At 45.2% G+C, this 16,309-nt stretch overlaps 1 protein-coding gene across 1 annotated transcript in view; it reads left to right on the forward strand.

Moving 5' to 3' along the window:
- Positions 1 to 16,309, forward strand: part of MTMR7 (myotubularin related protein 7) — a 105,533-nt gene that overhangs the window by 61,805 nt on the left and 27,419 nt on the right. The window contains exons 6-7 of the mRNA XM_088021389.1: positions 6,126 to 6,260; positions 14,952 to 15,084. Coding sequence (XP_087877515.1) covers positions 6,126 to 6,260; positions 14,952 to 15,084 — 268 coding nt within the window. The remainder of the gene's footprint in view (positions 1 to 6,125; positions 6,261 to 14,951; positions 15,085 to 16,309) is intronic.

Below are 16,309 nucleotides of genomic sequence, written 5' to 3' on the forward strand. Positions count from 1 at the left end.
GTCTGTGTCCGATTCTAAGAGGAGGTTTCCAGAAATACCTTGAGCAATGCCGTCTGCACCCGAGTAAGCTTACAGCCTTCTGTGCTGCCTGCTTTGGAGGCAGATATTCATTGAGCAGTGTAAGTTCCGTTAATTGAAAGGATATAAACTGTTTTACTTTTGGTTACATTCACTGGGGTCTAAAAAAGGCAAGTATATTATTAATGTTCTGTATTACTTGACTCCAACTATATTTCAGCCTACATAGAACTGGAGAAGTGGTGAAAGAAAGATGTGAATTTCTTAAAAAAAAAAAAGATGGAGCAAATAGGGAATTTCATGACATTGTATTTGAAATTAGGATGCCAGTAACATGGACACTTTTTGTAACATCCATTGATAAAGAAGTAAGAGAGGGAGGATCCTTTCTTTTATTGTTGTTGAAGAGGTGAAGGTGCGCTGGGTATTTAAAAAGTGTGCGTAGTGTCTACCCTACTTCTTTTCCTTCTGTTTTGATGTTCCTGAGAAAAGAGACTTTTTTCTTGGTCAGTTGTAATTATTGCAAAGGGCAAGTGTGCTATGTCTCAGAACAGGATAGAAGTCTTAGCAATTAGACCCCAGAAGCTCTTCACCTACTGGCCTCAGCTTTTCATAGTTCTGTTCCTGCTCTTGGAGGATCTTGACTTGATCTCCAGGCTGGAAAATGAACCATGCAGCCTTCATTTATAGTTGAAAATAACTGATTTCCTGTAGTTAGAACTTTCAGGAAGATAATGCTTCATGTTTTAGCTCTTCTTACAAAGTATAAAATAGAGATGTGTTTCTGAGCATTGCTTGATGAACCGGTTACCCCAGGGAAACAGTTCATGTGCCCAGACATACATACCCACTCTCCCACCCCCAGGAACTAAATTCCGTCCTGCATGGAGCAGAATGATCCATTTTGTGTTTTATAACAACATTTAGGTTTCAATATCAAGGTTCATGATGTAAATGCTTCTGACGCATCTAGGGATTTTTATAAAGGGACATACTGTCAAAGGTGGATTTCTGTGGTTAAATGGATGATGTGTGAGATAACAAAGCAGCAGTTCATGCTGTCATTGCCCTGGAAAACTCGTACATAAACCAGGCAGTCTTCCATAAAAAGTAAACAGATAAAAAAAAAAAAAAAAGGAAACAGGTGGATTATGTAAATTTGCTGATCTTTCTTTCTTCCCTTTTTGTGATTTTAGACATTTTAGTCTTTAGTATATGTTCTGCCAAAGCGAGCACTAAACATTTTAGGCTTAAGAATATGTATTCCTCACCCAATAAAACTTACTGCTTGTGAATAAGAATATCATATCTTTTAGTTAAACTATCGTTCCTCACACATCCTTGTGTTACTTAAGGGCCCCTCTGGCTGGTGAGGTGGCTTGGCTAATGTGCGGTAGTGGGGTCGGGAGTTAGATTATGGCATGAAATGCACATCGTTGCATGAGCTAGAAGTCCTGGGGGAGAATCCTTTGATATAAATGCCCCTGCTGAGGGGGCATCATTCCTTTCATATCAGCTTTTATGATACGTGGTGTTGTAATCACTTCCTAGTCATTTGTTGGTGAGAAGAGGATCCCAGCCCTAAGGCTCCAGGGAAGGCTGCCCACATGACACCCGACCCTGGGCAGAAGTGGTTGTCAGCGGTTTCTGGGTTGTGTATACTCACTTCCCAGGGGAGGAGGACACTGCGTGCCATTCAGGGCACCCAGGGGTGGTGCTCGGGAACAGAGTGAACCAGCAGGGACTGTGGGAGGCAGGCTTTGTAGTGAGGTGGGCACAGTGACCTCAGGTTCCTATGGGGGCATGTGATTGGCTTGTTGAATTCCATGGGCTGGCAGGGTACCGAAAGCCACTACTCAGAGATGAGCAGGTGCAGGAGCTCAGTCAGATCTTAGGGAGGGTTAGCTGGGGGGCTTTATCCATGGGAGCAAGGGGTGAAGGGGCACTTGTTGTTGGTCATTTGAGGCCCTCCCAATTTTACTGATGTCAAGGGAGAGCTCAGAATAAAAAGTTTAGGCCTTGAACTGCCCAGGGGTTATATAGAGCCATCCATACTCCCTTTGGATATCAAACTACTAACAGCTTTGTAGATAACAGTTAGAGATGTATAAATTATAAATGTCGCTTACATTCGGAAGCCTGTGCATGTTATTTACCAGCCCTTATAATTGCCGTATACTTTGTTCTTCCTTACTAAATGTTTCATTTTTTTAAAAAAATTTTTATTAACATATAATGTATTATTTGTTTCAGAGGTACAGGTCTGTGATTCATCAGTCTTACACAATTCACAGCGCTCACCATAGCACATACCCTCCCCAATGTCTGTCACCCAGCCACCCCATCCTCCCATCCGCCTCCACTCCTGCAACCCTCAGTTTGTTTCCTAAGAGTTAGAGTCTCTTATGGTTTGTCTCCTTCTCTGGTTTCGTCTTGTTTCATATTTAAGAAATCAGTTTTACTTTAAATGGTTAATAGTGTGATCTCCCAAATTCACAGTACAAATCTCTGGGAAACCAAACTCTGTTAAGATTTCCAAAGAAGTGATTTACCTTAAGAAAAACACTAACCTTTTCTCTTCCTTTTATAACTAATGTTTATTGAAACTCACTATGTGTTAGGTACAGTTCTAGGAAAATTATAAACCTCATCATACTCTGTAGTTTTTATATTATTATCCTCATATTGTAGATGAGAAAACCAAAGTTCAAAGACAATAGGTCAGTTACCCAAGATCATTTACCAAGTGAAAGCAAACTGTGGATTGAAAGCCAGACCTTCTTGGATGCCGCATCTTAATTCTCTCATGCCTCCTGCTTATTTCTGTACCTTGATGCTATATTATTTTGGTTAAGAACTCAGGATCAGAAAATGTTATGCCTGGATGGAATTTCTGTCTTCCCTAATTATTAGCTGTGTAACATTGAGCAAGTTATGTCACCTCTCTGTGCCTTGGTTGCCTCATTTGGAAAATGAAGCAAATCATAGATGGTAATTGAGAAGATTAAATAAAAATAGCACAAAGTTCCAAAAGACAGCCGACAAAATGGGAGAAGATATTTGCAAACGACATATCAGATAAAGGGCTAGTATCCAAAATCTATAAAGAACTTATCAAACTCAACACTCAAAGCACAAATAATCCAATCAAGAAATGGGCAGAAGACATGAACAGACATTTTTCCAAAGAAGACATCCAAATGGCCAACAGACACATGAAAAAGTGCTCAACGTCGCTCGGCATCAGGGAAATCCAAATCAAAACCTCAATGAGTTACCACCTCACACCAGTCAGGATGGCTAAAATTAACAAGTCAGAAAACGAAAGATGTTGGCAGGGATGCGGAGAAAGGGGAACCCTCCTACACTGTTGGTGGGAATGCAAGCTGGTGCAGCCACTCTGGAAAACAGTATGGAGGTTCCTCAAAAAGTTGAAAATAGAGCTATCGTACGAGCCAGCAATTGCACTACTGGGTATTTACCACAAAGATACAAATGTAGGGATCTGAAGGGGTATGTGCACCCCGATGTTTATAGCAGCAATGTCCACAATAGCCAAACTGTGGAAAGAGCCAAGATGTCCATCAACAGATGAATGGATAAAGAAGGTGTGAGATACACACACACACACAATTGAATATTATGCAGCCATCAAAAAAATGAAATCTTGCCATTTGCAACGACATGGATGGAACTAGAGGGTATTATGCTAAGTGAAGTAAGTCAATCAGAGAAAGACATGTATCATATGACCTCACTGATATGAGGAATTCTTAATCTCAGGAAACAGACTGAGGGTTGCTGGAGTGGTGGGGGGGTGGGAGGGATGGGGTGGCTGGTGATAGACATTGGGGAGGGTATGTGCTATGGTGAGCGCTGTGAATTGTGTAAGACTGATGAAACACAGACCTCTATCTCTGAAACAAATAATACCTTATATGTTAAAAAAAATAGTAGGAAGGGAAAAATGAAGGGGGGGGGTTATCGGAGGGGGAGACGAACCATGAGAGACTATGGACTCTGAGAAACAAACTGAGGGTTCTAGAGGGGAGGGGGTGGGGGTATGGGTTAGCCTGGTGATGGGTGTTAAGGAGGGCATGTATTGAATGGACCACTGGGTGTTATGCGCAATGAATCATGGAACATTACATCAAAAAAAAAATAAAAAACACAAAGTTTTTATAGTAGTGCTCGCCACATAATAAGCATTCAAAAAATGTTGGGTATTTTAATTACTAGTAGTAATGTTGTAGATGAGGAGCTCCCGTGACAGTTTACCGTTGAAGAGTTTTCCCTCTGCGCTCAGGTGACCGACATCCGTGAGAAAGGCTGCCAGGCAAGGGTAATATTCTCTCAACAGGACCCACAGGGGAAGCATTAGGAAAGCCCTCTGGGGCGATTTGCTTTCTATCCATTGAAGCTGCTTGCCTTTCGTTCCCAGCCCGCCTTTGGTCCCTGCCCTGCTTGCCTTTCTCTTCTAGGACCTCCCTCTTGCTGGCTGTCCTCATCTGAGTTCGGGCCCCCAGTCCCTTTCTCCTCCAGGCTACAGTTGCACTTCTGCCAATAACTCAAGAATCCTACAACTCTGGAGCAGCTCTGCTGCCCCTTTGCTTTTCCTACCACTCTACCATGTATTTCCCTCCTGGATTCTGAACCTGGCTGCAGGACCCAGAGTTCTTTTTCTCTTTTTTCTTTTTAAGATTTATTTATTTATTTATTTATTTGAGAGAGGGAGAGAGAGAGAATGTGAGTGAGCGGGGAGGGGCAGAGAAGAGAATATCAAGCAGACTCCTCACTGAGCGCGGAGCCTGACACGGGGCTCGATCCCACAACCCTGAGCTGAAGCCAAGTGTCGGACCTTCAACCCGCTGAGCCACCCAGGCGCCCCAGAGTTCTTGACCGACCTCAGTGATTGCCCGCCCTCGCTGTTACGGGGTGGTTCTGGAATGCTCTGGCAGTGGCCCAGTTATGCGTTGAGCTATTCTGCGGTTCTCGGGCTTGCCTGCATGTCCTCAGCTGAAGGATGGTATAGTTACTGAGAAACATTTCCACCTTTTCCAGTGAGGAGCACCAACGCTTCCTTTTTTTTCCCGGGGAAACCCAAACCCTAGCTAAGTTGTTCTGGGTTGAATTTCAGGGACAGTTAAGCTGTGCTTGGACTCAGAGCTGGGCTATCCCTTCCTGCACAGAGTCCTGCAGGGCGGGCACCCTGAGCAGGCTCTGCCACCACCATTTTCAGTGAGTTTGCCCTGCTTCACCTGCCCGCCTGCAGCAAGAGGCCTCTCTTCCTCACCGAGCCCCGCTCCCTCCATATTCTCATCCAGGGGGCTCACAGCCTCAGTGTGGATTCTTGGCAAGAGTCATTCCTTTAACTGTTAAAATAAAATCTAAGTCCCTAAAAAGCACTTTGCCTCAAAAGTCTCAGTTTTATAGCTACTAGGATGTATCCATACTCCCCTCCTAATACCTCAGGGAAAGGTTTACGCTATTGCACATGTCATCTGTCAGAATCGCAGCCTAGAGAAATGGCAGAATAGAACGCAGACTGATTCCGGAGGAAAGCCCTGCTCCTAGCTCACCAGGGGCAGCCTGGGGGTGTGCCTGCTCTCTTGGGTGGCAAAGGTCTTTCGTCACAACAGAAACTTCCCGGACATTTAGGATTAGAATTGGTTTTTAGTATTTGTGATGTTTCCAAACGAGCTGGTAAAAACTGATGGAAAGCACAACACAATAACTTACTTATTTATTTTTTACGAGTCTTGCTATTAGCAGTATCCTGTACGTTTTAGGAGAATAGTTATTTACTTTATATTTCTACCTCCAGCAGGAAAATGAAATAATACCGGTGAAAGGGAAAGTAGGCTACGTAAATGGCTTTATATTTCATAATTTAGATCCTATCTGAACATCCATATTCACTCCTAATTTCTTACGCAGAGAAACTTGGCACTGCTTGCCCTGGTAGTGGTTTCTCTGGCCTGAATTAAAAAGAAACCAAGCTTGATGTTTGGAAGGCATGAAGATGCTTCTACAAGCCGGCTTGGGGCTCGTTGCTGGGGCCGTGGTCTCGAGGTATCAGTGGGAGCTGACGCTGCCATGTCCCGCAGGCCTCCATCTGCCGAAGCAGCCAGCCCCTGTCCGGCTTCAGCGCCCGGTGCCTCGAGGACGAGCAGATGCTCCAGGCCATCAGGAAAGCCAATCCGGGAAGTGACTTCATTTACGTCGTGGACACCCGGCCCAAAGTAAGTGTTGCCGTTCCCGTGCATGTCTTCACAGCCCTGAATCGTGAACCTGGAGACGAGGCAAAGGTAAACAAACGGACTGTGGTCCCCGCTCCGGGTGCCTCGTCGGCAAAGGGGCTGTTCCTCTTTGTAAAGTCAGGATGGGGCCGCCCTGCTCGGCTGAGTGTTTCTCCGCGGGTGAGTGTGTTTGCACCTGTGAGTTGTTTCGAGGGGTGTCCTACGCTCCTCATCGCGTCAGAGCCTTTCGAGAGTTCCCCTGCTCCTAGCATCGTGCCGGGTACATGGTGCACACAACCAATGAGTGTGGTTTAATTTTGGAGCTTGCTCTCCTAAATACACCAAATTATTATTTATTTATTTTTTTGGCTTGTTTCTAAAATTGACCTTTCCTGCTCTAACAATAAATTACTGCGGAGCTCCCACAGTTCATGTTTTGTGAGGTGTTCAGCTATACTATTTCAAATTCAACTTGTAGCAATCTGGATCTGTGACTCGGGAAGATTTACAATATACGATGTCAAGTAGAAAAATAATCACAAAATAATATGCATACTGTTGTGTTTATGTCAAATAAAACTACAGGCATATACAAATTTCTGTTAAAATAAGAAAAGATCTGGAAGGATAAACGCCAACCTGTTAAAATTCCACGGAGAAGGGAGGATTTAGAGAGGTAGAGAACTTTCTACATGTCTCTTGTTTGAAATATTTTTTTTTCTTTAAGATTTTTATTTATTTGACAGAGAGGGAACACAAGCAGGGGGAGCAGGAGAGGGAGAAGCAGGCTTCCCGCCGAGCAGGGAGCCCGATGCGGGGCTCGATCCAGGACCCTGGGACCATGACCTGAGCCGAAGGCAGATGCTTAACAACTATGCCACTCAGGCACCCAAAAATATTATTTTAATTATGCATGTATTCATATACTGATTTTATAATTTAATAAAACAGTCAACAGGAAATAATGGATGTAGTTGTCAAGGGGTAAGCCAAGTCCATCTTGCAGGGTATCTCTCAGTCACAGAGGCCCATGCATTGTATGATTCCATTTATGTGAAATGTCCAGAACAGACAGATCCATACAGACAGAAGGTAGGCTGGTGGTTGCCTCGGGTTAAGAGGATTGGAGGAAGTGGGGGTGACAGCTAATGGGTGGAGGGTTTCATTTTGGGGTGATTAAAATGTTCTAGAAATAGATTGTGGTGATGGTTACACAACTCTGTAAATATACCAAACACCACTGTGGATGAATTGTATGGCCTGTAAGTTATATGCCCATGAAGCTATTTTTTTTTTTAAGATTTTATTTATTTATTTGACAGAGAGACACAGCGAGAGAGGGAACACAAGCAGCAGGAGTGGGAGAGGGAGAAGCAGGCTCCTTGCTGAGCAGGGAGCTCGATGCGGGGCTCGATCCCGGGACCCTGCGATCATGACCTCAGCCAAAGGCAGATGCTTAATGCCTGAGCCACCCAGGCGCCCCTCCAACGAAGCTATTTTTTAAAAAGAGCATAAGGACACAAGAAGCGTTATAACAGGACGTAGGAAGTATGACTGACAGCCCCAGTCGCTTAAAAGTATACCCTGATGTGAAGACTAGGTAACTATAGACATAGTCTATACTCATGGGCCATATGAAAATTGAGAATTGGGTATTAGCCATTATGTAGGCACTCAGACCCTGGCAGTTTTCAATGCTTCTCTGAGCCTCACGTCATCAAATGCTGTGATTCATGGCCTGGTTCCCTTAACTTGGTGTTTTGCTGGTGTAAGTGAGATCGGCGCCCTGGTCATCCCCGCGAACTCCCACAGTCCCGAGCTCCTGACCGAAGGGCAGCTGTGGGGTACCGGTGGGCGGGGCGGCGGCCGAGGCGCCTCTCTCAGATACCGGATCCGCAGGTCCGCCCCGGAGATCAACGATAAAACCCATGTTACAGCCAGATTCCGTTCCAGCAGACGATACATAGGGGATTCTCTTCCTTTCAGGTACTCTGAAAACAAAACAAAGCTGGTCTGCTGGTAGATTTTCACCTGAACGATACCAGCAGCCCTCTGACTTTCCTGTTCTCTTTGCATGTGTGCTTCTCGCTCTGGCCCGCCGCACCATCACCCCTACCTGCTCACCTTGACTCTTTCCTGTCCTCTGTTGTACCTTCCATGTAAGTAAAGTGCAACTGTTTGGCATTTCCTCGTGACCAGAGGTGAATTAAAGAACGCCTGCGTCTTAGGCACATGTACTGAGCCTGAGGTAAGAAAAGGAAGGGCAGGGGCTTTCCTGAATTGAGGTGCCCTTCTCCTGTCCTGTTCCCAGATTCAAGGAAAAGCCAGACAGATTCACCGACTCGTTCCAGGGCCAGTGATGCAAGTGCGTACTGTGTTTACTATGCGTAAACCTTCTGGGACGTGTAGCAGTTGTTGAGCCAGGTGGATTCCGGATTTAAAATGAATTAATCCAGAGGATTTGATTTGAAGGGTATATTTAGCACAAAGCGTGTTTACTTGAGGCGATAAGAAGTTTGATGCTGATCCATTAAAGAAAACTGGTGTCTCATTCGAGGGCCCCATTCTTGTATTTGCTCACGCATCCACATACTTCACGTGAGTTCTAAACTGTCTGCTTAGATCTGTTTGTTCAAGAACAAGGCTGTTGAGTTTTGGTTGCCGAGTGTTAGGCTTCCTTGGTAGCCAGGAGACGGAGCCCAAGCTTGCTATAGGTGGTGGGAGTGGGAAATGGGGCGCCTGCCCTGGGTTTGCTCTCAGGATCAGGGGCATCTGGATCATTCCTGCCCTGGGAGCAAGGCTCACCCTACATGCTGCCTGTTGAGATGAAGGCCTTCTGAATTCCTTGTTGACATTACAGTCTTGGGAGGCAGAGGCAGTGAGGTCCTCAGCATGTATTGAATATCTGCTCAAAAACAACTATACCCTTGGGGTCGTATATTACTGCTGGGATTTGGTGCCTTAAGAAGATAGGAAACAATATCGATGCACTAGATGTTGAATTGTAAAATGAGAGGAACTAATTTTCTCTCAGCCTTGTCGATGACTTGTTACTTTAGTCTCAGACTTTGCTGAGCTTGTAATAATGCTCGTTTAATTCTTACAATCATCCTGAAAATGAGGGGATGTAGATTTCGAGAGGTTAAGTAATCTGCCCAAGTTTGCAGAGTTCAGGACAGAGCCCACGTGCCAATCCAGGCTCACCTGTGGCCAAAGCCTGTGCTCCTTCCACTCCACGTGATGCTGTTCATAGCAGTCTCCAGGGGAGCCTTGTGTGCACATCAGCCTCAGGAGGGTTGGCACCTCTAAGCACACACCTTGTGAACCTAGAGACACGGAGCTGAAGAACCAACCAGAAGCTCATCTGGAATCAGGCCAGGGTCAGAGGAGCCACAAGGGCTCTGAGCTAGGCTCTGCTGCCAGCACCTTGGGAGGGAGCCCTGAGCAGTGCTGAGAAGGGGGGAGGGTAGGTAAGCACCTGCCTCCACTCATGCTCAGCCTCTTGTCGTTGCTCCTTCTCCAAAGACAGCTTTATGGTTATGGCTTCTAATCGCACCCCGTAAGCAGGTTTTTAGTTGCATTACAGGATGTTGGATACTTTTTGTTTCTCTGGGATCAGTAATTAGGTGGTTTCTACTCACCAAATCCTGGGGGGGGGGTGGTCTGAGAGAATCCGTTGTAAAGATTGGGGTGCCTGAAAGAGGAGAATCTAGGACCTCCTCTTTTTGTGGGATGTGTCCCATCCTTGCTGATGGCCACTGTGGCGGCGAGCCGGGGGAAAGGGAGCTGGAGAACAGTAGCGTTCAGAGGCAGGGGGCAGTTTGCACTCCTGTCTGGTAGTGCAGGGGTGGAGGGATTTCCCATGGGTCAAGTGCACACTGAGGAAGGAATTGCCTAGGAGCCATCTTGCTAGTGTCCCTCCAAAGATGGCTCGTCCCCTGGCGGTCCCCAGCTGCGTGTGAATGCAGGGTGTCTGCTAGGGAGTGAAGTTGAGGGGATTTGGAAGAGGCTCAAGCCAGGGGGATCTCCCGTGTCACTGACCTGTGTACCCCGTATCTACAAAAGCCCACATACGTGCCCTGGGAGATGCAGCATTTGGACCCTTTTCACCGAGAGGGCGGTGAGGGCCAGTAAGTGTGACCAGAAAAGCAGCAACGTCAAAGGAGAGAGAATTGTGGTCTTGCCAGCTTTATAAAAAGATGTTTACCACTTATCCCTCCTCTGTACCCCCTCCACACCCCCTCCCCGCCCAAGGCAGATAGCGCCTAGAAGAAAGAGGAACGGGAAGGGAGTAGGAGAGCAGACCCCTCACCTGTCCTGATAGCCTGTAATGAGGGAAAGAGATAATTTTGCATCATATATGGAATTGGAATTTTAAATGGAGCTGGATGGTGATTTTTCTCTCTGGGTGTAATCCAAAAGCTATTCATTCTGCCTAAGATGTCCTTCGGGGTAGGAAAGGAAGAGTTCCCTAGCAGGGTTGTATGCAGTAGTTGCAAGAAAGCAAGCCTTCTCATATTTTCATGTTTATGTCACAAGTTCAGGTTCTTCAATTCACCAGTTAGAGATGGAGGGAGGGAAAGGAGCGTCATGGGACGCTTGCTGCTAGGCTGTGGCCCAATCCTCCTCCTGCCAAGATAACTTTTGTTCTCATTTCCCAACCCTGTCAGATCAGCTCCTGTCACTATTCAGGTACAGAATGTACTCTGCTGAAATTGAGACTGCAGGGTTAAGATAGTTGTAGTCTTCGGAGTGACGAGGCTGATGCCAAGATTATCGTTGGCTAAGTTCTCATGGTTTTGGTGTGTCTGACTGATTGATTGAGGGTCACAGGAAGAATCTGATTCTGTTTCTTAACATTCTTGGCCTGTTCACCTTTCCACTTCACTCCAATATTCAGTCCTTTGTTTGGCTGGTCAGCCGGTCAGTAAATCTTCACTGAGTCCTACTGTGTGCCAGTTGGAGGGATATGGCCACAAACCAGGCCTGCAGGCTCCCCATGGAGCCTATGTCCTCCACTCCAGCCCAGAGGATCTTCTCTGCCATCAACCTACATCCTAAAATTTTCAAATAAACCTGGTCAGAATCCTTCAGGTGCTCTCCACCATCACGGGTAAAGTCTAACCTTCTGAATCGGGCCTCTCTGTAGAGGAGGACTCAAAACAATTTTTAGCCTCCTCTCTAGCTCCTGCGACCATCTATGAGCAATTGACTCCACTGGCACTGGTCGGCTCACTGATACCCATCTGCCCCTTGATTTTGTGTCCCACCTCTTCTGGAATGCCCTCCCCTTTGTCTCCACTTCCCAGGCGATTGAAGTCCATCTCAAGGCTTCTTGCTTTCATGAGACGTGACCCCCGATCCCCTAGGCCACATGGGGCTTCTCCCGCCCAGTCCTGGTGGGTCGAGTCCGTTATTATTTGGTGCTGTGTGCTTCCCCCGACACACTCAAAAGCTTATGGTGGCAGGGACAGCTTCTTATTCATCTTTTTATTCTGTTCAGCATCTGACACACAGTAAGTGTTCATTAGGAGTTTGTGGAGAGGGCGCCTGGGCTCAGTCAATTAAGCGTCTGCCTTCGGCTCGGGTCATGGTCTCAGGGTCCTGGGATGGAGCCCCATGTTGGGCTCCCTGCTCAGCGGGGAGTCTGCTTCTCCCTCTGCCCCTTCCCCCGTTTGCACTTTCTCCCACTCTCTCTCAAATTAAAAAAAAAAAAAAAAAAGTTTGTGGAGAAATGAGCGGGTTCTTTTTATTTCACTGATAAGATTTTCTGCCCCCAAAGATGCTGAGATGATTATCAAATAGTGGCGTGATCTTGGGTGAGACAACAGGGTCTTTTTTTTCCAGCTGTACTTGTTATTTCTCTGTTGTATTCCTTATGCATAAAGTGAGGCTGGAATGCAGTTACCGCCAATGTTTTATTTCTTCGAGAATTTTTTGGAGTTGAGATGAATAGCTTTCCCTTCACTCGTGAGATGGAGTTCTCAGCCAAAGGCGCGGGGGACAAATTAGACTTTAATACTGTTTGGTGTATACAAGGCACACTCTTATCTGGAGATTCATAAAATAGGTCCAGGATAGCTTCTTGAATTTTTATTACTCATAAAACCATACTTCCTTTGAGAGTTCAGCATTTGCTACGCGTTATCCTGATAGGTCTCGGGTGAAATCTGTGGAAACCTTGACAAAGTACACTTTGGATGATAGATTAAATATTGCCATCTTCTGTTCATTATGAGAAGTACCATTGACTTTCAAGAAGCCATCTTGTGTTGCTCCTTTGCTTTGAAAGACTATCAACAAATTATCCCAGGTCACAGGTACTCAACTATGTAAAAATGTGAACACAGAGTTCTAATTATACATTCAAATGATAATACTAGTGGTATTTGGGGTTTTATTTATTACACTATTTAAAAAGAGTATCTCCACGGGCACCTGGGTGGCTCAGTCGCTTAAGCGTCTGCCTTCGGCTCAGGTCATGATCCCAGGGTCCTGGGATCGAGCCCCGCATCGGGCTCCCTGCTCGGCGGGGAGCCTGCTTCTCCCTCTCCCACTCCCCCTGCTTGTGTTCCCTCTCTCGCTGTGTCTCTCTCTGTCAAATAAATAAATAAAATCTTTAAAAAAAATAAAAAATAAAAAGAGTATCTCTGAAGTATGTGGTGGATAGGCTTAAATTATTTAAGATACGGAAGAAATATAAGGCTCATGTAGCATCGGGATTCTTGCAAGTATCCTATTAATTGTTTTATTTTATAAAGCTTGTAAAGGATAGGGCAGCAGCTTTGGAAAATAATCATACAAAGGAGTGATATAACAGTACATTTCAAAAGAATGATGCCTGTAGGTAATTTTAGAGAAAAATTTCCCCTTAAAATATTTAAAATTTTAAAGCATAAACAGGAGTTGTCTTCAAAATAGCATAATTTTTGTATTTTTTTTTCTTGAGGAAGGCCAAACCCTTTATTCTCATAGCATGCCCAGGAGAAAGGTGACAATCACTGGGAAGTGTCTTGGGGTGATGGGCCCCAGCTGATGTCATAGGCGCTAAATTGTGAGCAGGACAGCTGTGGAGGAGGGAGGTGTCCACCAGCCCATCAGCTCAGAGCGGCACCAGCTTGCCCTCTGCTGCTTCATTTTTCACTTCTAATATGTGTTATGTCTATTAGTTAAATTACAAACCTAACATATCTTGGTAACAGAGAATACAGGGGCATCTAAAGCAGTATTGATAGTGTCCCCTGGCACTTGTCACCTCTGTGTTTCTGCTCTAACTGCTGCCAGGTTGGTCTCGTTCATACGTTTTAATCTGCTTATTCAAACATGTATAAACATAAATACGTATCTGTACTTTGTTTTACAAGAAATGAGATTATTGTATGAATATTATTCTTTAGGTTACTCTCTTCACTTAACCATGTCATGGGCCAATTCCAAATCAGTCTGTCTGTCTCTGTCTCTGTGTCTGTCTCTCTCTCTCCAAAATCTATGTCTTTTTGTCTCTGTAGAAGTTCAGGGTGTGGATATACCATAATTTATCTGCCCATTGCCCTATTGAGATACTCATAGGTTGTCAGGTTTTTACTATTATAAAGTTTTAATGGATATCTATCTTTATGTGCTGGTAGTTTTAATTGTGTGAAGTAAAGATCTGGGCCAAAGAATATTTTTGTTTTTAACTTAGCTTAGTTTTTAGCTTCATTTTTTTAAACTTGGCTTTTTGAGAAGTATTTGTTAATTTGTGAAATCGATATATTTTTTCTGGCGGTGAGTTCCTGGTGTCAGTTCTCTGCCTGGGAGAACCCACCTGCCTTTTGTGGACAGAAGTGGAACGTGATCAGTGGCTAGTGTTTCCTAGGTTGTGCCCACCCACTTAGCCAAACAGCAAGGGTGGAATTTTAGCAGTAATACATCCATTCCAGAAATGTATTTCCCAGCTAAGGCAGGACTTGTCCCCTTCCTGGTTTTAGTTACACAGGACAGGGGCAGAAGTTTGCATTTAATAAATTTCTTCAAAGTCTGTTCTCTTTAACCCAGTTTGTACTGGGAAACCCGACCATATACAAAATTGTGGTAATGAGAGTGGTCCAAAAGACCTCTTAGCAGGTCTCTAGATTGAAATAAAATGACTGGAGAAATGGCCCTGGAGATAGTTCTACATGTGCTTGCCATTTTAGTCAGTGAGTCCTGCTCAAGGTTTAATTGGGGGATTCTTGTAGGCAGATTAAAATCACACCACCATTCCTATAGGATAATGTGTTTATTGGCAATATAATACTGGAAGATATAATTTAACTCACAGAGCTTTGGATTGCCCCCTGTATCTGCTGATATTCTTCTGCCAACCTACAGGTTATAACGTTTGGTTAAGTCAGGGCAACTTGGCTCTATCACAGAATTCCATACTCAATTTGGCATCTCTGATGGAACCGCGAAAGACATCTCCGGAAGGGTTTATCTGTAGAATGCTTTCCAGCTAAGAAAGTGTTCCTCACATCAGCACATTTATGCTGCTGAATATAAGCTCAGCAGAAGTGCCTGAATCACATAGCTTGGTAGAATGTTCCAGTGATTTGAGACATGTTATATTTCCACACACCATTTTGAATGCTGTTATTGCTGTTGGTGAGATGTTTAGTTTGTTTTATGCCCTGAATATCATTGGTGATGACTCTGTTTTGCTGACCACCGCAGCTCAATGCGATGGCAAATCGTGCCGCAGGGAAAGGCTATGAGAACGAAGACAACTACTCCAATATCAAGTTTCAGTTTATTGGGATAGAGAACATCCATGTCATGAGGAGCAGTCTGCAAAAAATGCTGGAAGGTAAGCCATTTCCTATGCATAGCATTAAAAAAAATACAGTGAAAGGTTGTAATGTCAAGTAGAATAAGATAGTCTTTTTTTAAATTGTTTTTACCATGATGCTGTTTATATAGGTGGGATGAGTCGACACGAGAATATCGTATTGCATTAAACATTTAAGCCTTTCTCTTATTTTTTGCAAGTGTCACGGGGAAATGGTTTTTCACTTGGTTAGCAAAGTCAGGCACTGTCCAGGGCTTAGTATCTAAGATAAAAGTGCACAGTCTCCTTCATGACATTAGTTTGACTCACATTTAAGGCCATTTAGATAAAACAGTCCTACATTTAAAGCAATAGCCAACTCTGTTCGTGTATGGAGATGAAGTGTATGAAATGAATCCTGGTGGCCGAATGGCCATTAGAAGTGAGGGCGTTGCCTCCCATTTCTCAACGCCACAACCGCTGCAAGTGCGCGTGGGCTTAAGTCATGTGCTTACCGGCGTCCCGCCCCCCGCCCCCCCGCCCCTGCCCCCAGCACCTTAGCCGCAGGACACATACACACAGGCTTATGGGGGAGGAAATGGCAAAGATGGATTAGGTAATGTGCAACAGCCATTCTTGTGGCCAAACCAGCCATAAGCTGATTAGCAGAAATTGTGCATTTCAAGCAAAACCGGCCTCATTTACTGCTTGCTTATGCTCCATGTGATTACAAAGGCGCTCAAGGAGGCATCTATTGCCACAGTCCACCACTTCTGGCTCTGTTAGGAGCCGCAGAGAAAGGGGGAGGCAGAACACTTTGCTTTGTACCTTGGGGTGCTGGAAAGGCTGTGAACGCTGCGCTTGCACTCAGGGTGAAGGCCCTGGAAAGGTGGAGCTGAGCGCGAGGACAGTGGGCTGTCTGAATAGGAAAGGCGGGGTGGAATGAAGGAGGACAAAGAAAGTGCTGAATTCCTTTTTTCTAAAGGGGTACACATTTGTTCTCAGCATGCAGTTCTCTGCTTCATGGGAAGGACAGGGGGCAGTGAGAACCTGCGGGTGGGGCTGGAGGGCCTTGAGGGGCACATTCCTGATTTCCATTCTCCCTCCTGGATTCCCTGGGTCAGCGCCCTGGCTGTGAAACTTGCAACCCAGCAGCCACCCTCACTGGGCTGTTAACCTGTCATAAAACGAGAAGCTTGGACTAATAATTTCTCTGGGTCCTTCCAGCTGTGTCGGATCTGTGACTCTACAGTTTGATGCCCCT

Source organism: Eumetopias jubatus, unplaced genomic scaffold, assembly GCF_037043125.1.
Source record: "Eumetopias jubatus isolate StellerSeaLion01/CBP00866 unplaced genomic scaffold, mEumJub1_p1.0 scaffold_2, whole genome shotgun sequence".
In the NCBI taxonomy this organism is placed as follows: domain Eukaryota; kingdom Metazoa; phylum Chordata; class Mammalia; order Carnivora; family Otariidae; genus Eumetopias; species Eumetopias jubatus.